The following is a 25,401-nucleotide window of genomic DNA, read 5'->3' as shown; positions in this document are numbered from 1 at the left end:
GAGTTTGGGAATGTTTGTGGATACTGTGCCTATTGCTTCACAGTAATGTCTTGGGGGAGTCGATCTGATGGGGAAAGAACAATTACGCTCCTAGATACGTAACACACCCACACACACACGCGTGCACACTCACACACACACACACACACACAGAGGAGGCAGAACGCAGCGCACCCTGCTCACGTGAAACTCTGCTTGGAGTGATTTGTCTATTAAAGAAAAAAAATATATATTCACAGTTCCTCAACAGTAGTTAAAATTCCAGGTCAGCTACTGATAATGAAAAATATTTCCCCTGTACTTGCATGAGGTAGACATCCCGAGAGGATAAAGGAAACGAAAAGTTACGACAAATACTTCTAAATTTTTCTCTTTTTCTGCACAGAAGGCCCCTTTCTGCTGGGTTCCTTGGGCGATGCCGACAGCTTGCTCGACGAAGCCTCCTGCAGTGACCGGCCCGAGCGCTCCGAGACCTCCAGCCTGCCTTTCTGAGAGTGCGGTGGAGACAAGTAGCCGTGCGCTCCTCCCCCTTCTCTTGGGAACGCGGACGTGGAAGGCTGCGGCTCAGCTTCGTGTCTTCCCTGAGAGCTGGCGGGCTGCTGCGAGACAGTTTTGTGGGGGCAGTTAGCCACCATGTGACAGTAATGGCACTTCCTTGGCTGCGGAGGTAGACTACATTCTTTAGCGTGGTGGTTGAGGCCACTGCCTTTGTAGCATCTGAAAACAAAGACAGACAGGCAACTGGTTATAAAATACAGCACCACAGAATCACAGCATGGTAGGTGCTGGAAGGGACCTTTAGAGACCATCCAGTCCAACCCCCTGACAAAGCAGGTCCCACCTAGATCAGGTCACACAAGAATGTGTCCAGGTGGGTTTGGGAACCTCCAGAGAAGGAGCCTCCACACCCTCCCTGGGCAGCCTGGGCCAGGGCTCCCTCACCTCAGCACTGACACAGTTTTTGCTTATGTTTCAATGGAACTGTTTGTGTTCCAGCTTCATCCCATCATCCCTTGTCCTGTCAGTGGATACAACAGAAAAAAGTGCTGCCCCAACCTCCTGACATTGAGATATTTGTCAATATTAATGAGATCTCCCCTCAGTCTCCTCTTCTCCAGACTAAACAGCCCCAGGTCCCGCAGCCTTTCCTCATATGAAAGATGCTCCAGTCCCCTGATCATCTTGGTGGCCCTGTGCCGGCCTCTCTCCAGCACTTCCCTGTCCCTCTGGAGCTGGGAGCTGACAGCTCAGGTTTTCTGTGTCAGGAAGGCTCAGAACCAGCAGGCACGGTGTCTGCTGGTGAAACAGCAGCGGCTCCTGCGTCCTTCTTGATGAAGGCCGAGCTACATTTGAGAATCTCTTTCCCAGTCCCTCGGCAGGTGCTCCCTTGCCGCCCCGGCGCCAAAAGCCCACCCGGTGCGTGCGGCCGGGAGCCCGTACCCGGGGCCGCCATCCCAGCTCCCCTCACAGCCGCACGGGCCGCCCCGGCAGAGGGCGACAGCCAGCCAGGCATCCATCCCGCCGCAGCGAGGCACCCAGCGCCGCACGGCCGCGGGGCCACGGCAGCAGGCGAGGCGATCCCAGCGCCGGCCTCTCCTCACACTGAGGCGATCGCCAGCGCCAGCCTCCTCACACTGAGGCGGTTCCCAGCGCCGGCCTCTCCTCACACTGAGGCGATCACCAGCGCCAGCCTCTCCTCACACTGAGGCGATCAGCAGCCTCCTCACACTGAGGCGATCCCAGCGCCAGCCTCCTCATCCTGAGGCAATTCCAGCGCCAGCCTCCTCATCCTGAGGCGATCCCAGTACCAGCCTCCTCATCCTGAGGCGATCCCAGCGCCAGCCTCCTCATCCTGAGGCGATCACCAGCGCCAGCCTCCTCATCCTGAGGCAATTCCAGTACCAGCCTCCTCATCCTGAGGCGATCCCAGTACCAGCCTCCTCATCCTGAGGCGATCACCAGCACCAGCCTCCTCATCCTGAGGCAATCACCAGCACCAGCCTCCTCACACTGAGGCGATTGCCAGCGCCAGCCTTGCTCCTCACCCTGTGGCAGCTTCAATTCACCCTTGGATGGCTTCACCTGTATCGAGGCCATAAAGAAGAGACATGCAGAGTGGAGATACTGGCCCCAGATATAACCGTGTTCTAATGGACGTGCTGCTTTCAGCCAGGGAAACCCGAGCATGGTGGTGGAGGGATGCAGTGCCCTGTCACGAGCCAGGCTCTCACCCAGGGCCAGGTCCCCTGCCCCGGCCTCTGCCTCAGCCAAGGCAAGGGTCTGACACAAGCTTTTGCAGTGCTTGTGCTGCAGACGGTTCCTAACGGCACTTAGGTTTCAATTCAGAAGAAAATACATCAAGAGCTGGCAAAGAGTCATAACACAGGGTTGGTTGGTTTTCTCTTGAAAATGTGCAAGTGGTGGTTACTCGGGGTGCTGTCTTCAATGGGACACAGCTGCCCAGGAGCCACTCCAGCCCACACGGGCAAGGCAGGCCTCCTCCCTAGCGCTCAGACATGGCTGAAGTCCACAAACACTCTTCTCTTAGCCTTGTTAGCCAGTCTAACAGTCTTCCAGTTAGAGTCTGGAAGAAACCTCCAGCAATCCCTTATTGAACCCTCTTGCTATGTAACACGCACCAGGAATGCCAGTCCTTGGATTACATTAGTTCTAACCCATGATACCAACAACTAACTACATGCCTTTGGCATGGTGATTCTATGCCAGTGATGTTCAGCACTAAGCTCTCTATGGCTTCTGTTTCTTTGTTTTATTAAAGTCACACTGAAAGCATAGACATGGTACTGGAGAGAACTGAAACAATGATTTCTCTTTTCTAGCTTTCTCTTCACCATCAATGCACTTAAAAGTGGTTGCACAAATATTTAGCCCCGGTGGAATCAACTAAGGATTAAAACAGACCGTAGCTGTAACTAACTGCATGTACAAAACAGTGCACCATCTTCTGTCTCAAGCCCAATGGCAAAACACTTCAAATGCTCAAGATTCCTGGAAAGGAACAGGGCACTGTTTCACCCATTGTTCAGTGGTTGCTGCCAGTCTGTAGAAAATCAAGATGTCTAGTCCAGAATCTACCCACAGAATCTACCTTCCAAAGCGATGCTATTGATAAAACATGCATTGTTCTCAAACAGACTGCAAAATGGACATTGACATTTGCAAATCCACTATAGCAAATGATGCTTCAGCATCTCCCTCTTCAAATCTAACCATCAGCATCTTCAATATTAGCAAGACACTAGTCATCTTGACTTTAAGTAGGCCAACGACGAATAACAATAGCCCAATGGCATCTGCCAGTATTGCAAAACTTGCACACAGTCATTTCCTGTCAGACCTTTATAATCCTTATGGAAAGCATTAATTAAATGTAGCACACATTCCCCATAAATTAGTAAGCAGCAGAAAAACAAACCTTGCCATTCCCTGATAACTGTGATAATGTACTTCAAGTGACCTGCTTCCATTTCTATGTCACGTTGCACTTTGGAGCTTTGTGTGGTTTTTCCAGTGGAATCTGAGGACTCTGCTTCCCTTAGTCTGTCTCCATATACTACAGAATAACCCACGACGAGACACAGAACATAAAGCTTCCCTTGAATCAAGAAGAAAACAACATGTACAAGCCCCATTGTCCTTTAGTATTGATTTCCCTAGCATGGGAAGTAAAAGGACATACTAAATCGGTTGTAAACTGCAGTCGGCCTGATCTAAGACCAAAACATCAAGCTCTTTCCCCTATAACAGAACCCAAAAGTGGGAAGTTATTGAACAGTGTCTGAGTTCTTTCTGATATTTTCAGAGCAGCGATCCCCCGCCTCCCAGTGGCATTCAGTCCTCTCAACTACCCTTCAGCTTCCCCATCCACCTTCTGGATAAAACAGTAAGAAAGTAAAGCTTGCAGTCAGATACACAACAACAGCAAAAGCCCTTATGTGATTTACTTTCTCCCCCTCCAACACCCATGTCTGAGAAATCCCAAATGTGGTATTTATTATAGTCTAGGTTCCATTGTGCCCTGCTCTAGGTGGTGCTGCTCTGGCAGGGGGGTTGCAATGGATTAGTTCTCCAGGTCCCTTCCAGCCCTTGAGATTCTGATTCTGTGGATGTTTATTTGTTACCAACCAAATCCAGGGTGTGTCTGAAGTGTTTCCTGGCAGGTCCACATGCCAGTCAAGGGTGTGCCTAGAGCCAGTGTTGTTTACCATCTCTATATTCATTACTCATCAATGACTCCTACCAAGAAAACAGGCACACCCCTGGATCTTAAATGCATTCTTTCCCAAGGAACCATACCATATGGCATACTCCTCACCCCACTCTCCTTCAGGGATGCTATTAGCCCTTTGATCCACAGTGCTGCAGCTCTTGGGTCCCCCCTGCTACACGTGCTCCTGTTACAACAGCCACAAAACCCGACAGCACCTGATATGTGTACACAAGCTCACACATCCATATCTCCAGGCACATAAAATATACACAATGTATGAGCTGGCTCTTGCTAACAACACTCTCATTTTGGCATGTTCTTCGAATGCCTAAATTAGTGCAACCATAACAAGTATTTCTTCACCTCAGGAGCACGGTGGAAATTCACTTAAACACGACAGAAGAGTCCAGATGTTAATCACCTGGTGAGATGATGAAACCACAAAAAGCCCTTAAAAGTGAAGTTACAGTAGAAGCAGCCCTAACAACAACCACAGCAACGAAAAGCAAGAAAGATTTGTTAACACAGGACTGTCTTTCTCACAGTAGGCTCCCACAGTTTACAAGGTTGCTTCAGGCCCACAAAACAATGCAACAAACACAGAGATGGCAATTATCCTAATGGGGAATCCTTTCTTCAGTAGAGCACTGACAGGAAGGAGAACCAGGGCGGTTTTATGATAGAAAAAAGATGAACGTTTGAATCAAGGAACAGCTCGAGGAATTGTCGGGCACTGTACTTCAGTCTTTCCAGGAAAACAGCAATGTTAACACCCATTAAAGAAGAAAGAAGAGAGCGTGCAGCAAGGTTAAAAAACACTTGTAAATCCTCCTTTGACACGGATCTGTGCTTGCACAGAACTACACAGGGAAGGTGAACAAGCAAAAAGTGCACAGGTTCCAACAGAACCCATGCTGTATTGATTGCAATAAACTCATGACTGCAGTGCACTACAAGTACTCAATTTCACAGCCAAACGCAGACCCACTCTTCTAGTTGTCAGGTTGTTTTCCTTGCCCCAGTAGTCACAGAATCACAGAACCTTAAGGGCTCGAAGAGACCTCGAAAGAACATCCAGTCCAAGCCCCCTTAGGGTACACATCCTAGCCCTAGCCCTCCTCAAAGGGCAATACTCCTGCCTTGAAGACGTTCACCACAGCAGCAGCTCCACTGAGCTAAGCAGTAAGGAGGGTGAGCACAACTGCTGGCCTCTTCATGCTGCTTTATGACAATCCAATATATATGACAAGTAGAGAATCGTCTCTTTTTTTCTGTTGTATCCAGTGACAGGACAAGGGGTGATGGGATGAAGCTGGAACACAAAAAGTTCCATTGAAACATAAGGAAAAAGTAAGTCACTGTATAAGTGAGGGAGCCCTGGCCCAAGCTGCCCAGGGAGGGTGTGGAGGCTCCTTCTCTGGAGGTCTTCAAAACCCGCCTGGACACGTTCCTGTGCGACCTGATCTAGGAGGGACTTGCTTGGGCAGGGAGGTTGGACTGGATGAAGTCTAAAGGTCCCTTCCAATCCTACCAGTCTGTGATTTCATGGCTTATGTGGCTCTGCGCTATTATCTGTTGAGAGAAAAAGCTTTAAGATCACCCTGATGACTGACTTTTTCTTGGGGAAGGGTTAACATCGAACAGGGACAGCAAAAGGAAGAAAAGAGAAAAATTATCTCAGGAGACTGAGATAATTCTTCAGGACATTCCCCATACCAACTCCTTTTTTTGTTTTTCCCTTTTGAATGCTATCAGACAAACAAACAGCTCCATTGAGCTACCTCAATGCTTTGGAAGACGCCATGGTATTGGCACGTGGCACAGGGGTGTTTTTACAATACACTAAATGCCAACTGAGCAGTTGAAGCAGAGAGGAGATGTTTAAAGCTGGACATAAATGTGCTGTCCTTTTCAGTAATAACATTCATAACACATCTAAGGAAAGGCCAGTTCTTGCAGAATTAACACACAACAGATTGCCTGAACTACCCTGTCTTGCTGTAAAGGGCAGGTAAACTGTCCATGGCCTAGCAGAAATAGGCATCTTAGACAAAGCTGTTTTGCTCTTCGAAGGCTTCAGTGACTCGTCTTGAAAATGGTGCTGTGAGACAGTGCAAGAGGACACGGGTGGGCATGAACACTTAGGGGAGCTCAGAGAGGCATGTGCCTGCTCAGGCAGCAGCTGGGACGAGTGAGACGTACCTTCAACACCAGCTGCAGGACCAAAAGAGTCTCCTGGGCTGCCATGGACCTGCTGATTTCTAATTGTCCTCCAGTCAAATACATTTTAATGGATCACTTCAATACTCCAGTCACCAAACCCTGCATACCAAATCAGTCCCAGCAGCACTCTCACAGCAGATTGCTGCTAAATGGGCACCACGACTATGTTACTGCATGAAACAACGACCAACCACTTCACACAGGTATAATACAACACTCCTTGCCGAGAAAGCCTACACATGAAAAATCAGCTGGAGTGGTTTCTGACACAGGGCCTTACCTTTACCTTCTGAAACAGCACGTGCTGGCTTCAGCCTTTAAGAGCAAGAAATGCTGAAACTAACTATAAGGTTGCAATTGCTGCAATTTAAAAAACAGCCAGTGGCTGGAAAATAAACTGGCTTGGCTGGCTGACAGGGTGACAAGCAGCAGCAGCAGGGCAGGAGGCAGCCGGGACCCGCACACACCCCGAGGAGTGGCCAGTGCCTGCCAGCAGCCCTGTGCTGGGCACCAGCTCCTCTGGCATTTCCCTCCTTCCTCTGACAGTCCCTGCAGAAATAGAGCTGGCCTGTTTTTCTTTAGAGGCCCGAGGACACCCAAGGGAGCCTCACCATGGAGTGCAGCCCCACTCCCTGCACCCAGCTGGGCTGGGGGGCACAGCTTTCTGTTTTTAAAGGATGAAAAACTCACTGGTGAGTCACAGACTCACATGCAAGATGTGCTGAAGATCCATCCTCCTCAACATCCACCTTCCTGAAGATCCACTCTCCACCCGGCCTGAGCCTTCTGAGAGGGAGATGGCTGGAACGTTTGTGTTCACGTGGCTACTGCTGGGCTTTGTGCTATTTTGTTCACCAGCCTTTAACACTTCAGCTGTAGCTGAATGCAGGAGAGAACACAGGGAACTTTGAAAACACTCTGATGAGGTATTAGCACCCAAGGTGCTGAATCCTGAAATAACACTGACAGAAAATTCATTTGAGGTCAAGTGAAATCTCCTTGTTATAATAAATCAGAGGCTGGAGCATTTAGCAGCTTCATCAGAGTATCTGTGGTGTGTCCAGCATGCAGAGTCACAGCGAGTCAGAACACCTCAGCTACCAATCCATGACAAAAAACCACCACCAAACAGACACATTTTACAGCTGTGACTATTTCTTGCTGAGTGTGTTGGGAAATGGTGTGGGGCCAGTGGTGTAATTATTTAAGTGGCCTGGAAATTAAAACCTCTATTAAAAATCAGCATTGTTCACCAGTTAAGGAAAGATGAGAAATCAAGAAGGCTTACAGGGTCGATACAGCTGCTGCTGGTATGTGAGAAATCCACAAAACAGCAATTCCCTGCAAACACCTCGGAGTGTGGAGCAGAGTGAGAGTGAAGGCTCTGTGGTCACACTCTGTGACGATACACAGCAACGAGACGGTTCTCTAGAGCTGATCAGCAGCGCTTTTGGTACCCTGAGCCAATGGTCTGTCAAACCTTGACAAAGTGCTGTCCCTTGCTTTTTATAACATCATTTTAATACCAAAACACACCTCCAGCCCAAAGTCTGTCCATCTCCAAGGTGTCACCACTCCTGAGCCTGCGCCCTGACTTGTTTGGAAGCTCCACCTTTAAATGCGAGGCCAGAGAATTTTGCACCAATCTGAATAAACACATTGATGACTAAAGTCACTCAAACTCCACCCTGAAGGTAAAGAGAGGTATGGCAATGGCTGGAGAAAGGAGGGTGTTGAGGGAAGACACCTTTGTGAACAAGTCAGGGCAGCTCCCTCGCACACTGCCTGCGAGTGCCAGGATCAGCCGAGGGAACAAGCCTCTCCTCCTCCCGCCTCGGGACGCCTTTGGGTGAGACTCACACTACGCGCTTCTGCGGGAAACTTCGGAACCTCCAGAGAGAGTTACTCTTGAACTTTTGGTAGCAAGGCTGTATTTTGTAACGTCACGTGCTCTACCACTTATATACATACTTTCTTGCAGGTGCCTTTCCCTTTTCCCGCCCTGCAGACAGTCCCTGTCCCCGGCAATCCATGAGAACTGTGTATCTGCTGCATGAATCAAACTGCACTGCCCAGCCGCACCAAGCCTTGCACCTCAGTAAAGAGACTTAGAATGCAAGGGGGGTTATCTTCTGCCAGACCACTCTGTGCCCTTTTCATGCAACAGTAACTTGCGTCACGGACGGGACTGCCATGGGCAAACTGCTGCAAAAATACGGCTGTGCCCCTTCCCCAGCTGGGAAGGAGCAGGCCCCGAAAGTTTGGAAGGATGAGGAGAGAGTGATAGATTGTAGCAAATCCCCGTGCAGAGGCGACATGCTGGGAAAGTTAATTGCAGGCTGTTGTTCCTCAGCAGTTTGAGGATTTCCTGGGCTTTACTAGCTTTTTGAGATTAACCAAGGAAAAAATCACCTCCCAAATAAAGAAAGATAAGACAAAAGAAGAATACTCATTGATCCATTGCTCTTCCAACACGTGACAATGTGCCACAGCTCGGAGACTTTCAGCTCAGTGAGAACAACAAGGTCCCTCCATTTGTTTTAAGCACGTTGCAGATAGCCCCAGCACACTGACCCCAGCCCACCCGCTGCAAAGCTTCCAATAACACAGGGTCGGCAAATTGATGATGTCTGCTCTTGTTACAAATAAATACACAGAAATGTTCCCCTGTAAACTCATCGGATCGACTGCTTCTCTGTGGTGGGCTCTAAATCAATCTCTTTTCCCTGCTGTATCACAGGAGTCGTATCAATGGGTTACGGTCTTTTGTTGCTTAGGTTTCCCCTGCCCCCCAACAAAGCAGCTGACAGCAGCGTGGGGCATTTGCCTGACACACCAGGCCCGTTGGGATACGACTCATCTGAAGTTTGTGAGAAAACAGGCTCGTTTAAAATCCACTAACACAACTTTACTGCAAAGTGGAGTTGTTTGGGGTGGTTTTCTGAGAGCCTGGAACAACAGTGGAACAGAAAGGTGGTTCAGCATACACCACACACAGTCTTCTTCTCCATGGCAATGGAAAGGGCTACACCGGCAGCACTTCCTTCGAAAACCACCCCAACAATGCCGCTCCCATTCTTCCCCCCTTTCCATCACACCTTATCTCGGCTGCCCACCCAGCCCCCTTTACAGGCAAAATCGTTTCTCAGGTGCTCACACAGAGACCCTCATGGAACGCGTCCCGCTGTAGGAATGCTTTGGATGGACTCTCATTTCTTACAACAAAAGGGTTTTCTTTACATTGAGAGTCACCAGCTCCCGAAACAGCAATTCACAGAGCCCGTGTCTTTCCTCTGAGTAACACGAAAGACATTTTTGCTCCAACAGTATCAATGCAGCACGGAAAGGATGTGTGCATTTCAACAGCTCTAACCTGCCTAGATAGAGTAGATGGAAGATTAGTGTGGGTTTAACTAAGTTATGCTTTAAACAGTCACAGAGCAGGCATTTCAAACACAAAACGTTGGACCGTGGCTTCAAAGCAGATGACCGCTGTTCACCTTTTAGCATGGTGAAACCACACCAGCAAATATTCTCACCCACACACTTCCCGTCTAAGGCTCAGCTTCTGTGAGAATAACACAAGCAAATGGATTTAAAACCCAAACAGTTCTGCATGAGGTGCTTTCTGAAGCCAGTAAGTGTTTTCCATGGCTCACGTTGGCGGAAAGGCTGCTGTGAAGACATGCTCCGGGCATGGCTGCAGTGTGCACCCACATTGGCAGCCCCCTGCCCGAGGCAGCTGGGGGCACAGCCAAGGGCACCTGGGCTGGCTCCCCTTGAAAGCGCTCCTCCCTGCCACTGTTTACACAAACAGTAACACCAAAAGCCTTCACACAGGCAGCTCGAGACTCCTGGCCACGCTGGATAAGGATGCACACTGCATAAAATGGGCTCAACTGTTTCTGGGTCAGCGAAGTGCTGTGCATGAGCTAAGAGCCGTGCCTCGCCTTATCTGCCTCAGCAGAGTGGGTTCCAGGGTTTCCACATCAGCTAATCCGCAGATGAGACACCAGGATAGGGGGTAACTGGGAATCAGCAGTTCAAAATCGACATTTCCCTTTTGTTCCTTATTTTATCACTAACGTGAGCGGCTGCTACAAGTCGCAGCAACTCCTCACAACGGCAGGAAGCAGCAAATGGCACCCTGGCAGGAGGCTGCAGCACTGAAGCAAGTAGCGGTAGAGGAGGAGGAAGAGGAAAGCTGCTCTGGAAGCTGATAACCTCTTCGCCTTCCCCAAATTCCAGTTTAGCGTCACAGGACTTGAGGTATCCCTTACAGATCATTACCACCCATCCAGTGCCAGGAGCATGGACTGACTCAGACCTTAGCCTAGGAATGGACTCTGCTGTTACACTGCAGAGACAAGTGACTGGCGTGAATCCAGGCTTCCGGAGTGCTGAGCATTGCAGACCTCGACCAGCAGCTCACCCCTGTTTCATTCACCAGAAACCAAGGGAGGGTTCCTGCCTGACGCACTCCCCATGAGGAGCCCACACCAGCTCTCTCCATAGGGGCTCCTTCCAGAGCTCACTGGCTGATACATTAAGTCGTGTCACATAAAACACAGGCAGGGCTTCCTTTCCTTTCCTTCCATGAACTGTGTTTGTTCACCAAACGCAGTGGCTGGTTTCCCCTGAAACAGCACCTATAAGCTCACACCTTCAATACCTGCAAGAACAATGATGCCACTTAAACAGGCACATCTTACTGCTAAGGGAGCCCTGTATCCCTCTGATGGAAGCAGTCGGGTCCTAACTCACGTCTCCAGACTCCAGACAAACAAAATGTGTGAAAGACAAGAACAACTCAGATAAGGGCACCCCAGTGTAAGGCAACGGCAGATTACAAGGCACTGGCCAAGGTAAAACACACTGGCTCTGCCCAGCAACACAGCACAGCCAGCTATCTGTACTTTTGATCACAAGTTCATACCCAAGCCACAACTTCAATCATGGAAGCCCTAAATTTACTGTTTTGACAGCATTCACAAGCTGTAAAAGTGATTAATGCCAGCGACGTGTCTGTGCCTTAGCAACTCATCTGTACCTGAAGCCAAACCACCTTCCAGGGACCCAGCAGCACGCACTGTGCAAGGCAGGGAAACTGCACCTTAAGGCTGGAGCTGCACAGAGGCAGAAGAGGCAGCACATCTTTAATGCGAGCTTTGAAGTTGCTAGTGATGAATCCGACCTCGGCCTGGGGTGGAAGAAGTCACAAATGTCTCTGCAGTCACTTGCACACAGCATGCACAAGTCAAACGAATTCCTGCAGGGGTAAGGGTTAGGAGTTCCTCCATTTGGGAAGGGGGTGGGGGGAAAATCCTGACTCCTGGCAAAATAAAGGATTATTCAGTCATGCTGGTAGCCAGTCTGCTCTCCTCCAATCCCTTGCTCTGAGGGAAGGTTAAAAGACAAGGAGAAGTGACTGGGATAGGCTATAGTGGCTAGGAACGGAACATAAAATCACAGGATGGTTTGGGTTGGAAGGGACCTTAGAAGATCATCTAGTTCCAACCCCCTGCCATGGGCAGGGGCACTTCCCACCAGCCCAGGTTGCTCCAAGCCTTGTCCAACCTGGCCTTGAACACTGCCAGGGATGGGGCAACCACAGCGTCTCTGGGCAGCCTGTGCCAGGGCCTCACCACCCTCACAGGAGAGAACTTCTTTCTTGCATCCAACCTAAATCTCCCCAGTGTCAGTCCTGTCACTACAGACCATTTTACACAGTTCCTCCCTGTCAAATCCATAGGATTTCACTAACCTCGACTGAAACCCAGTTTCTTCCCGTTGGAGTGATTATTGGCCACACTTCTACGTGGTTATGAAGACAAATCTTACTATTTATCAAGCAGTTAATTATCCCAGCCATAGATCTTCCACAGGGAAACCTGAGCTACTCCCGAGGGGTGCACAGAGGTGGCACAACCCTCAGGCTGTGCAGTCAGCACACCGTACAGTTTGACAGATTAATGGTATGGCGGCACCAAAGCATTTCAAATAGGTAGGATTTGCTTTTCTCATCCCGTTTTCTTTCCCTGACCAGGAAAATCCCAAGCTGCAGCCCTGCTAGAAGCACAGACCATCGTTCTTGAGGGGCACCGGTGTGCAGTGGGATCTGGTAGATCCCACCAGTGGGATCTGACAGACGAAGGCTGAATAGAAAAGGCCTTGCCCGGGACAGCCCCCAAACCCTCTGCAAGGTCTTGCCTATGCCTACTTACACCTCTGGCCTCTTGAAGGGGAAATCCAGCTCCCTGCTGGGTTTTGTGCTCCTGCAGCACACCCCAGTCAGCTCAGCTCAGCCCACACCAGCTGCCACAGCATAGCACAGGCTCGCATGGCTCCCACCACGCCGTGCTGCAGAGCTGTGCTGGCCTGGCTTGGGCTGTGGGGAACAGCTCTGCCACACCAAGCAGACACCACAACATCCCTCACGCCGAGCTGCCCCTAGGGTTCTGTACTCCATATAGACACAGCCCTCTTCCCCCACTCCCCCCCCAGCCCTTTGCTCCAACACCTTGGGGTTTGGGCAGGATTAGTTCCTCTTAGTTACACTCCCTGAACTCTCTCTGCGCCATGAGATCAGCACCAGCAGCCCTGCAGGGAGAGGACCACAATGCTGGCTGTGGGTGCAGAGAGGGCACAGCACCCATTTCTGCCAGAGTCATGGTTCCCCTATGGGAAAAGTAACAAGGACGGATCCAACCTGCTACTGCTTGTCCAGTAACCCGGGAGATCCATGTTTCTGCTGCTTGTACAGCACAGTGCAGAAAAGGCAACCAAAACCTGGTTTGCTTTGTACTTAAAACCAGTGCAGAATCACTTTGTGAAACTCATGGTCTTTTCAACTCCACAGTGACTCTCTACCAAGGAGAAAAAAAGGCATCACTTGTCAGACACAAATAAAATGACAACCAGTTGGACTGTGAAGCACAACTGTCCGAGGCTTTGGCTGAAGAGTTTTGGCAAGCCTTGGCTAGGTGCAGTTAAACACTAGCTGTGTGTCCCCAGGGGTGTGAAGAAGAGTCCAAAGACCTGCCTATGTATAAACAGACACAAGCACGAGATACAGAATCAGCTGGGAGTTTATGCTCTTGATATCTCAGCATATATGGCTGACAAACATACACAAAGGGGGAAAAACCATCTCAGGATGTTCAGTGCCTACATTAAGGACACCCTAAATGTACACATTGACTGCACGTTTGAAAACACCATTATTGATGGAGGAAATGACAAAAAAGTGATTGCCTACACAGATCCTTAATAATTGTCACATGTATAGTTTTCACACGTGGAAAGGTGTCTCTTCCGAGATAACACCGTCTTTGAAACCAGTTGTGCAGATGAAAGGTTAAGTCCTCATTCTTCTAAAAGCATATACTAACGAATTTTGAGCTAAGGCAAGAACAAACAGGCAGCGCCATGTTTTCTTGTAAATCAATTTATAACCTAGGAAAGCACATTCCTCGGTGACAAGTTTGCATTGGGAAGGAATTCACACTTACAGCTGTAACGAAAAGAAGTGCTTGCAGAAGTTTTTAAGCATCGCAGTCAAGAGATTTTGATCCGACAACGTTTTTCTCCTCACGTCCTGAGAGCACCTGTATTCTCCAGTGAGAGCAAAGGGTCCCCAGAAGATCACAAGCAAGATTCGGGTTACAAAAAGCAACAGAAAGTGTTGTGGGAGAAACAGAGTGAATTAAGCGCATACAGACTGTACTATCAGATCCTACATTACTGCGCTGAAAACGGTTGCACAAATGCATCTAGTATACAAAGCACAGAGTGTATTTATGCTGAACAGGCATCGTGATCCTCCAACACCAAGAAAATTCGTCTGTGTTAATGTCCTCAAGTAATATAAATTGCTTGCGTCAACAAACACAGAACAATTAGCTTGTTACCCTTAAACCGAGTTTAAAATAAGCAAATTGTTTGATGACTTTGATGTTTTCCACCCAAAATGTGCTGGCTAATTTTTCCATTCCAGTTCCCATTCCAATCTTTTAACTGCCTTAATCTCCTGCCCTCAGATGTTGACCTCCTAAGAACAGAGGTCATAGGTTAGCACAGACCTGAAAAGATCTGGACTATCAATTCATGCCTGAAAGATTTCTCTTCCACAAAAGAACGACTAAAAAAGCAAATTCCAAAATCCAGCTCCACAGGCTGTGTAAAATAGAAACTTGTTGATGTGTTACTTTCAGAAATATTCTTAGAAGGTTGTATCTGAACAATATGAATTGATTTCTGCAGGACACAAAACTGACTAAAACCAGTGGCATCGACACGATGACCGAACCTCAAAGCTAAAACAGGAAAGCTCTAGACATGAGAGGATGAAGAGTGAGCATCTTTAACCGCAGACGTGTGAGTGTTTTAAATGTTTCTAATCTCTATGTCTCAAAAGAGTATTTTTCCCAAGTCAGGCATTTTTAAACACCATTTTTGTTTTCCTGTAAGCGTGCAAGTCTGAGCTCAGCTAACCTGGAAAATGAGGCAGCACCAGTTTATACAGACTTTACTGATTGTTAGTGAGACTACCACCTCGTTTTCCTGCCATCATCAGCCATACAGCAGATTCCTTGCTGCTTGTCTGATCAATGAACACTAAGCTCTCGTTAAAAAAACCTACCAGATGTTTCTTTTCTAAAGCATAAATGAAATGTATAGATTGTAAAAGTGAGTTAGAAATACAGAGAAACAACAAGAACAAAATGTTAGAGAGAATAACTTCTGAGCTCCAGGTAAAATGTGCACAATGTATGTAAGTACAAACATCCTAAAAGTGGAGTAACAATACCCCCACAGTTAACAACATAAAGTCGCGTTGAACTGTTTAACAAAGCAAGTTAGAACGCTCTGTGGAGTCTCTTTTTTTGACTTAGGAAACTGAAGTGCTCAGCACACTTGAAGTGATTATTAAAAGGAGATGTAGGCATGTTACGATGTGAGCAGCAAACCAGGGTTCCCCAAAAATAAGTCAAAGCACAACTGCATGGAAAGATACGCCCCATCAGCAGGAAATTAAACGTTTCTCATACACTCACTGGAACGTTTCACAACAAACAACTTGGGAAAAGGGGTATAAAGAAAACGAAACCTTTAAAAAGGTAAAGAGCCAGGCTTACATCTGAGCTACACACAGTTTCTAATCCTGTTGCCAACTAGGGAGGATTCCCTCCTGTTAATGGAAGAAGTAACACTGGGTAACTACAGAACAACTCATCTCAGGATGCACAGACTGAAACACTCTATTGTGTTGTTTCACATCATCAGTTCAGCACAGCAAAAATGCAGAGGTGCTAATTTTAAACATCAGCAAATCTGGAACTGAATCTGAAACACTGAACCATCTCAGCTTTTCTTGTCTGTCAAAAGATAAGGCATTTCTCACTAAAGAAATAAAAGCATTCTGGCTGATGCAAAGGCTGTTGTAACCTTCCCTGCAGACAATGGAATAAGAGCAGTCTGTAGTTTGCTATTGTTTTCAGAGCTGTCTGAAGTAAATTGCATGCTTCGCATTTAAAATGTCCAACAGCTAAAAGAGTAAAAACTCCAAGTAACTTCTAGGCTACAGAAAGCTATTCAGCACAAGACCAGCACAATTTAGACCTGGTTTTGTCCTTTCAGCTATTCATTGTAAAAACACTAGTGCCAGGAGACTCAACACCAACATGGTTATAAATGAATGGAGATCAAAGGAAAGAAATTGTTTGGCTCACTCCCATATTTCATAGTGACCCTTCACAACTCCTTCCTCTTCACCTGTTCCCCTGGTCTGTTACTGAGCAAACCCAGGTCCCTCTGCTCCATCAGTGACGCTGGCCTCGGCTCCCTGTTTCTCCAGCTTGGCCGTGACCACCTTTGTTCTCTCTTGCACACGTATGTGCAACTTCTCCTGTGAAATCAGTCTCTTCATCCTCATCTTACAGTGTCCCAGCACAGCTTAAAGGACAAACATGTCCAAATCCCCAAGCCCAGCTGCTTGTAGGAGGAGGTTTCAGGCTAATTTCTACTCATTACTTACAAACTCAGCACTCAAAAGACAAGGAAATAGTCTGCACTGTAGTAACAGCCTGTGAACCAACACATGAGTTCTCCTCTATGGCATTTTATCTCTTGCTGCACAGAATAGAAGACAGTTATTGTATATTTCTTCAACTTACTCAATTCAGTGCTCGGGCCCCCAGCTAAACCCCGAGCACAACACAGCAGTACTGACTTTGAGGCTCTCACTACAATCTTGTCATGCATGGCCCACGTTCATTACTTTGCACGGGCTCTATGAAATGGTGTGGTTTCACTGGCCCCAATGAAATGCACAAGACTCTAGAGAAGCAGGAAAATAAACCAAAAGTCAAAATAATCTTCCAGAGGAGCCTTATTCTAGGTGCCCAGTTTGAAACAGTAAAGTCCACAGAGCACTGTAGTGTTTTATAGGATCTGATACGTTTAGGGCAAAGCTCAAACTGAGCAACTGTTACATTTGGGAGCATGTGGCTGTTCTGCAAAACAAACTCCAGATGTATCACGTGTGTCTCCCAGTAAACAAGGAACACACAGTAAGCTCACTCCTGCAGAAAGCCCCATTTCAGACCAACCACCCCAGATCCACTGGCTGATCCCCAGCCTTCCCAGGGCTGTCAGGCAGGAGCTGACATCCCACCTCTTCAGCTCCTCCTGCATTAGCTCTTGCCCTGCAGCCAAAGCAGAGGAAACTGTGTTTCGACCCCTGTTTGTGCCCTGGGGGGATTCAGGCTTTTCTTCCCTCCTTGAAGACTGCCTTAACTAACAGCTTCTGAGGTGATCCTTTGGAGCCTGGGGAAAACCAGGTGGTTCTCCTATTGACACCATTTTCAGTGCTCTGTTCTCCCCTCCCCAAGTCCCTCCCTTCCCTCTCCTTAATTTCCCCTCTGTTTGTGTTTTTCTGTATTCCTGCTCCATCCTAATCTTCTCTCTATCCGTTGTCCTTCCTGTGACTCTGCCAGTGGGATCAGGGACATCACAGGAGCATTTCTATTTCAGCTTCACCGTCTCTTCTCTGAACAGCTTCCCAGAACCAGAGGAAACGACTGCAAAGTCCCACTCAGCCCTGCTACGTCTGGATGGAGGCTGTGCCACTGCTGTGCAGGGCTGACTTAAACTGGTGCTTCCCTCCCCCCCCCCAAATAAACCTACCTTTCCTGAGGCAAATAAGCTCTTAAACCCACGATTTCTTTCAAGACATAGCCTATGTCTTATTACCTGCATCAACAGCAGCCCGTAGGTGTATTCAGGGGGGTGTGCACGGTGGGAAGAGCAGTAGCATGCCTGCACCCCCACCACGGGGATGACTACCTCCATGACACATTCCTCTTACATAATGAGCTTCTTGACAAAATGAGACGCTGAAGTAAACTCACATTTTCCAATGATTCATATTTCAGTAGGTTTGATCTTCAAGTGTCAAGGACAGAAACATGAAGCCGCAGCTAATAAAAGAAACAGCTGGAATGATATTACTGTACAGACTTTACTCATTTGAAGTTAAAGGGCTCCAGAACTTTTATTCCTTCTGAAGAGCTTCACATGCATCAACAGCGATAAATCAGAGAGGCAACGCTGTGGGAATACCTGATTTAGCAGCTATGTTGTAATTCAGTTTTCTCCCACTTTCAAGTTGTTGGGGTCTTTCTCAACAGGCCAAGACGTGTAACAATTGTTCCACCCCCTGGCATCGCCACTATAATCTTTCCTTGGTGTTACATATTTAGCATGTGCTTTGAGGATATTTGTTAGGTGAGGCTGGAGAGCAACATATCAAGGGAAAGTAACGACATGCAACTGTTTTCCTAAAATAAGAGAGGTCTGGGGTTTAGTTATTTACACTGGGTATTGTTTGTAGTAAAACACAGCCCAGACTGCATCTTTTTAACAGTTCATCCTGCAAGTAGTTTTGTTTCCAGTTCACTGAGAGCTGGAGCGAGTCAGGTAAGCATAAAGCAGCACAGCCTGCAGTCAGGGTCAGCACCAATCTAAGAAACCTTTTGAAATAATGCCCTCTCCCTACCCCTTTCAAAGCACAGGCTTCACTGAGCTGGGCCCTGAAAATGTATGTACTTTTCTGTTTATTCTTGCCCACTTGAAAGCAGTGTATTAGCATAGTGGCAAGAAACTAACCAGCAAGGGAAACGTTCACTAAGGTGGCAGATGCCAGTCGGATCAGGTAGTCCTGCAGAGACAGAAATGCTTTTAACATACATGCCACTGAAGTTTTTTATCACCTCTGTCAAACTGACCAAAGTTCTCAGTTCCTTCGTGCTTCTAAATCCCTTCAGATATGGTGAATCGTTACTGGAGACAAGGCTCCAGTGCCATCGCTTCGTGTACCACTACACCACACCTCACCACAGCAAGGGCCTCAATATATATGCCGGTGCTTCATTGTAAGTGAGAGAAGGCTCCTCTCTCGACGACAGAGGGTGAAATACTCCAAAAACACGAGGCCTGAGGAGACATCTGATTAAAGGAAACATTCCGCACTCCAAACCCAGTGTATGTGCTTAAGAAACCCATCTGCTGCGCAGGGACTGTTTTACTCTACATGAGGCTGCGCACAAACGACACCTTCCTACTCCCTTCATCTGTTCCTTGCACGTTTTCAGAATGGCATCTACTCACTCTAGCACTGAATTTGGATTCCTTATTATAAACACTGTGAAAAATGTGTACAGGCATGCAGACAGAAAACAAGGACAACTTTATTCAGGCTCTACTCTGTTCTTAACACAAGCTCGCAGCAAAGAAAATTAGGCTTGGCTGTTGCTTGGTCTTGTTTCAGCACAGAAACCTGCCTTCACCCAAAGCATGTGAAGAGCTCCTTTGGAAGGCACCTCTGATGGGAAGGAGGAGTCTTTATTTCAAGTGACCATGTGGTGGATTTGGTAGATTTGAAAACTAAACAGTGTTCTCTGCATTGAAGCTTTGGCATGGGATTTCCTCCGGGTCTTCTGAAAGATAGTCCCTTGCTCCAGCATTCAAGTGCTGATCTCTGGGCCCTGCAGTCTGGCTCCTGACTGTTGGAGCTATGGAAACAGGCAGGAAGACAAATCTATTCTCTCTTGAGGAAAGTAACTCCTAATGCTGTGTGCTGGACCTGGGGAGAGAGTCTGCTGCAGACAGGCGAGGCTTCCCCACTTGTGCTCTCACTCTGGGGCACTATTCTAGCGCAGCTCTTCACCTGTCACTTCCAGAAGACTGAAGGTTATCTCCACCCTAGGCTGGAGATGACATCATGCCAAACACTGTATGGTCCATACAGACTGGGTGCTATACACACAGGAAAAACTGTTTCAGTGCTGAGATGAGGGAGCCCTGGCCCAGGCTGCCCAGGGACAGTGTGGAGGCTCCTCTCTGGAGGTTTCCAAACCCACCTGAACACGTTCCTGTGTGACCTGATCTAGGTGAACCTGCTTCTGCAGGGGGGCTGGACTGGATGATCTCTAAAGGTCCCTTCCAACCCTACCACTCTATGACTCAGTGGTAGTTGTTTTGTCTTTCCTCCCTTATGCCCTCTTCCTTTCATCTTTTAGTGGAATAAATGCTTGGTCTTGGAGATCTGATTCTATTCTCATCAGGCTGGATGGACCAAGTCCTGCAAGCACACTGTATGTTTGGTATGCAGGAAGGGCTGAGGCTGCTGAGCTCTTAAACACAGGTGGATGATGCAGATTTTAACAAGGGCTGTCTAATGAATACATGCAGTAACACTTTTCAGAGGCTTCTAACTTAGACTTGGATGGGTTTGCACAAAGAAAAGGAAAGATTAACCCCTTGCCCTAGAGATTCACCTTCAAGCCAGCTTTCAAGCCTCCAATCCACAGCATCTAGCAGCAGCTATTTTTAAGAGCTACCTATTTTTAACCCCTCTTTTGAGCCCTCTGGTTTTGTCCCACTCTTGGAAAAAACTGAGCTGTTGATAAACTTCCCAAAAAGTTGTCAGCCTGAAAAACAGAGCAAATATGTGTCCCTAACTGACTGTATTCCAGCAAAGATATCACGAGTACTGGAGCAGCACAAAGCTCTCAGGCTTCTTGGCTTTTGCCTTTTTTCCCCCTTTGCCCTTAAATCTAGCAACATTTTGCTGCTCCTATTACAAGCAGTTCCCACTAGGTTTGTGGCTTATTGTGGCCAATAACATCATGCAAGAAAGCACATCTCAGACTTGTATTTCTCCCCCTTTCTAGCCTATTGTCTAAGTGTGCAGATTACTCACAGCATCAGTTCTGCACAAATCATCTCCAGTGTCGGTTGAGGATCCGAGAGGAAGCTGCATCCTGCAGCTCAGATACTTAACACATCCCTGAATTGTCTTTTGTGGCTCAAGTGTTGATACTGAAGTAATGCCTGAGCTATACCTCCCTATTTCTTACAGTCTCTCCTTAAATGCACAGTGCTGCTGGAAAGGGGTTAGTAGGCCAGAGGGACCTCATTTCACATGGCAGTTTGCATGGAAGGGAACACAGCTACAGCGGTCTCTGCAGTCCATAAGCCCCTGGAAGGAGGAATGAAACATCCACCAGAATCACTGTGAAGCAAGGAAAAAGCAAACAGCCACAAAAATGCCCTGTGCTTGGAAAATGGGAAAAGCAGGAATGAAATCCAGAAGTAGAAGAATTCTTAGCATCTCAAACCAGGTGAAATGAGTCAGGAGGGAGGAGGAGGTATTCATGCTTTACCTTCTGAAATCCCAGCCCTGAGTAAGTTCCTTTGAGGAAATCACTGTAGAAGCCATGCAACTTCTGCAGTACTTCTGTGCCAGCTTCCTCTTTAGAAAACAGCAGAGCTGGGAACACAACCTGTCTTGGAGAGCAGCTGGAAAGTTCGGCCCTTTGACAGTGACATACTGACCCCGTTCTGTGCCAAAGGCTGTGAGTGCCCAAACTTGTGCTTTGTTCCTCTGCTCAGCTGGGCACTCTCCCTTGGTCTGTCCCCTGTTTTGCCCTGGTGCTGTTCAGGACCTGTCTGAAGTAGGTCCCTGGGGCTGGCCAAGTGCAGGAGTGGACGTGTCCGCTGTGTTGCAGTTACGTGTTACCACCAGCCCAGCCTTGCTTCCCAGCTCTTGGGTGGCAGGACTTTCCCCATCTGCCTTGGTCCCATCCATCTGTTAAGAACGGTTTCTATGAGCTTCTCTCATTCTGGTAACAGTTCAGGGCTCTCCTTTCCAGCTCATTCCACTCCCCTTATTCACATCTCCTTACCCACATCGGCTCAGCTGGAGCTGTAGGAGGCTCTTAAGCATGAACCAGCAACGTGCCCTCGTGGGCAAGAAGCCAATGGCAGCCTGGGATGCATCAAGAAGAGTGTGGGCAGCAGGTCAAGGGAGGTTCTGCTCCTCCTCTACTCTGCCATATCTACTGAGGCCTCATCTGGAGTCCTGTGTCCAGTTCTGGGCTCCTCAGCTCCAGAGGGACAGGGAAGTGCTGGAGAGAGGCCAGCACAGGGCCACCAAGATGATCAAGGGTACAGAACATCTTTCATATGAGGAAAGGCTGCGGGACCTGAGGCTGTTCAGTCTGGAGAAGAGAAGACTGAGGGGGGATCTCATTAACATTTATAAATATCTAAAGGGTGGGTGTCAGGAGGTTGGGACATCCCTTTTTTCTACAGTAGCTAGCAATAGGACAAGGGGTGATGGGATGAGGCTGGAACACAAAAAGTTCCATTTAAACATAAGAAAAAACTATTTCAGAGGATCACAGAACTTCTTCAAGCCATGAGAGGCAGAGAGCAGGCGGTGCAAGCCGGACTGCTGCATTGGTACACAAAGCCCAGCTCTCAGGACTAACCTGAAAGGTGTAAAAGATTATTACCATTCCTCAGCCCATCAGGCATCAAAACATAATTAATCAATTACACACATCTCAACCCTGAGTGCACCACTTACCCTTTCCTCTGTCTAAAACCACGGATGCACAGTTTAAAAGCCCCCTGCACACACGAGCCTCTAGCACGCACAGCTCCCACCTAAGCAGGACGTTACTTCACCTGTTTTCAGCCTGACCACTCTTCTAACAGCAATATTTGCAAATCAGTTTTACATTCCTTTGCAGGCTGCCTCTAATTCAATAAAAGCTTCTGTAGTAAAACCAGTGGAGGGGATGATTTATGTAGTCCCGTAGACAACAGCTTCAGGGGTTTAACCGAACGCCCGAGTTCCACGTAAGAGCCCGTACGCAGGAGGGTTTGTCTTCACAAATGGATACATGATCAAAACAGACTTTCAATAAACACTTGCAAAGAAAAAAAAAGGGAAAAGGGGTGGTGGGGGGAAGGAGGAATAGCAAAGTAACATAATTACCTATCTCCCTTTGGTTTTCTTTTTTGTACTGTCTTCCCTTTGGGTTGTCTTTCACATCCTAAGCAGGGGCTCCCTCCAGGGCCTGTTACCCGTATTGATTCAAGGCCGTTGGAAGATTTCTTAAAAGTAAATTCCACTGGTTCTCCTTTTTTTAGGCTTCTAAATCCTTCCATGTAAAGCTTGCTCTGTGAATAGGAAAAACACTCTCGGTTACCATTGCCTTAAAACAGTATTTACATTCATAAACAACAGGACAAATTATCCCTGCCTGCGCTCCTAGAACACACACAGGCTGAGTAACAGCTTCCTCTGTGTGAACTAGAGCGGGTGACACTACAAATTACAGCCTTGAAAACACTCTTCAACACTAAACAAGTAGCAGGAACCCATTTTCGGTCTCAGCAAAAATGAAACACCACTTTCCTGTCCTGTGGTGAAGGCTGTAGATGTCAGGAGCAGAGAATATGCCAGGTTCTGAAACCCCCACATCTGACAGCCACCAGGATCTGAGCTTCTAACAGTATGGTAAGAGAGCAAACGTTCATGTCAGAGCTCATTCCTTTATGATCAGAATGATCACAGCTTGTATTCCTTGTATTTGGGACACGGCTGTGCTGCTCTACCAATGAATAAGGGATGCAGTGAGTACGAGCAGCAGAAGGAAGGCACTCAGAACAAAGCCCACCAGAACGGGCAAGTCAAAGATCCCTAGTGAGCTGCTAGTTCAGAACCCTCCAAAAATTACCAAGTCAGCATGATTTAGTTATGAATTTGCATTTTCAACCACAGAAAAGGAAACTGTTATCATCAGAGAAAGTGAAACACACTGGTAACTCTTCTGATATTACACCGTAGCAGCAAAGCCTCGGGCAAGCTGAAGTTCACAGCAGCTCACCACTGATTCTGATGCCTCAGTTCCTCACAAATTACATACAGCAGCAAGTCTGCATCCCAGCATAAACCTGACGAATCAAGCTCTCACATAAAAGGCTCGCCGAGTTAAACGAGCTAGGTTTGGGTGTCAACTGCCAGACACTTGCAGTTTGTGCAGGACAGCTGTGAAATGTTTTCTCTCTTTGCTCGACAACTCTCCGTGGCAAAGAGAAAAATGTGTCCTGGCCAACTCTCACTCCATTTTCCAGCATTCAACAAGGGAATCTTATCTGGATGTGCCATCCCACTCCTGGCTCTAAGTAACATCTACCACCCAACAAATGCGACCGGGGATTGTATCCAAACCAGAGGGCAATCCCTGACATGCGCACCCTGCAATCATGTTGTGAGTGTTTCACGTTGTTTCAGTGGAGCACAAGAACTAACAGCTACAGCATTCATAGCTCACACACAAAGAGGGAGCTGGTCTCTTCGCAAGGATGCACAGAGAACAGGCCAGGAGGCAACAGGCTTGAGCTGATTCAGGGGAAACTCTATCCAGACACGAGGAGACGTTGCTCACTATGAGAGGAATTAAACCCAGAGAAGGAGCGTGGCTCCCTTTGCTGGAAATAGCTCAGATTCAGCTTGGCAGGGCACTGAATAACCTAAAGGCCCTTCCTTGCTTTCAGTAAAAGGCTGGAGCAGGCAATCTCAAAAAGCCCCTTCCAACCCAGACTTTCTGTGAGTCAGGTTTCTCAACTGGAATGGGAAAGCAGGATTCCAGACCCCACTTCCACAGCAGAGTTACCTCCGCGGACCTCTGCCATTTAACTCCCCCGTGGCTTTCTGAAGATGGACAACACTGCCAAGTCCACTTCCCACAGCACAAAGACTGACTTCAAAATGATAAAACCACCAGGAATATTCATTCTAATGAAACCATGTTCACCTTTGCTTCCAAAAGCCCCGAGTACCAGACCAGGTGACTTCTCACTGCTCCAGCAGCCACTATTCATAACACATCAACCACCACCAATGCTGCTCTGACTGAGCCAAAAAGCAAGCAAGAACACAGCTCTGTTGGTTAGGACCAGGGCTGTTTTGTCCACTGGTTAGGACGTGGCTCTTCTAACAAACACAACAGTGTGAAGCATGAGACAAACAGCTGACTTCTCTTTGAGTGGTATTTAAAAGGCAAGGGAGAGTCCGTGGGAGGACACAACCATGAAAGCAGAAGTGTGTGGTGTCTATTCCATCAATCATGAGCCTGGCTGGTTTTCTACGTGAAAATATCACGTATGAAAAAGGAAATGTGCAAAATTTGTCCCTAATACAACTGAAGGATGGTAATTCTTCACAGAGCAATGAGACCAAGTACCCAGGCAAGCAGGATTACTTCAAGCAAGCCCTCCACTTTGCAATGTCTGTGTGGCAATAAGAGGATCTTTGTCATCCCAGCTGGGAATACGCCCAAAGAACACATCCCCACTCCTCCACTGAAAATGCAGATCCTGCCTGTCCTGTGGGTCCATCTCTAGGTCCACCCATACCTCTTCAGTCCTTCAGCAGAGAAAACCTTGTTAAAACGAAATTACTGAACAAGTACTTTGTCCCAAACTCAAAGGTACATTAAATGTTCCACAATGGTGACAAGTCAGATGGGTGCTAATCACAAGGGGAACCTCAAGCAGACAAACCTTTCTTTCTCAGTAACACCAGTCAT

General features: G+C 47.7%; 1 protein-coding gene across 1 annotated transcript in view; it reads right to left on the bottom strand.

Annotated features, from left to right (window-relative positions):
• Positions 1-359: 359 nt before the first annotated feature.
• Positions 360-25,401, bottom strand: part of LOC133629502 (protein lin-28 homolog B-like) — a 44,129-nt gene continuing 19,087 nt past the window's right edge. The window contains 2 exon segments of the mRNA XM_062020159.1: positions 360-717; positions 22,803-22,987. Coding sequence (XP_061876143.1) covers positions 360-717; positions 22,803-22,987 — 543 coding nt within the window.

Source organism: Colius striatus, unplaced genomic scaffold (assembly GCF_028858725.1).
Source record: "Colius striatus isolate bColStr4 unplaced genomic scaffold, bColStr4.1.hap1 scaffold_48, whole genome shotgun sequence".
In the NCBI taxonomy this organism is placed as follows: Eukaryota; Metazoa; Chordata; class Aves; order Coliiformes; family Coliidae; genus Colius; species Colius striatus.
The sequence above is the reverse complement of the archived record's forward strand: the minus strand, read 5'-3'. Positions and strand labels throughout refer to the sequence as shown.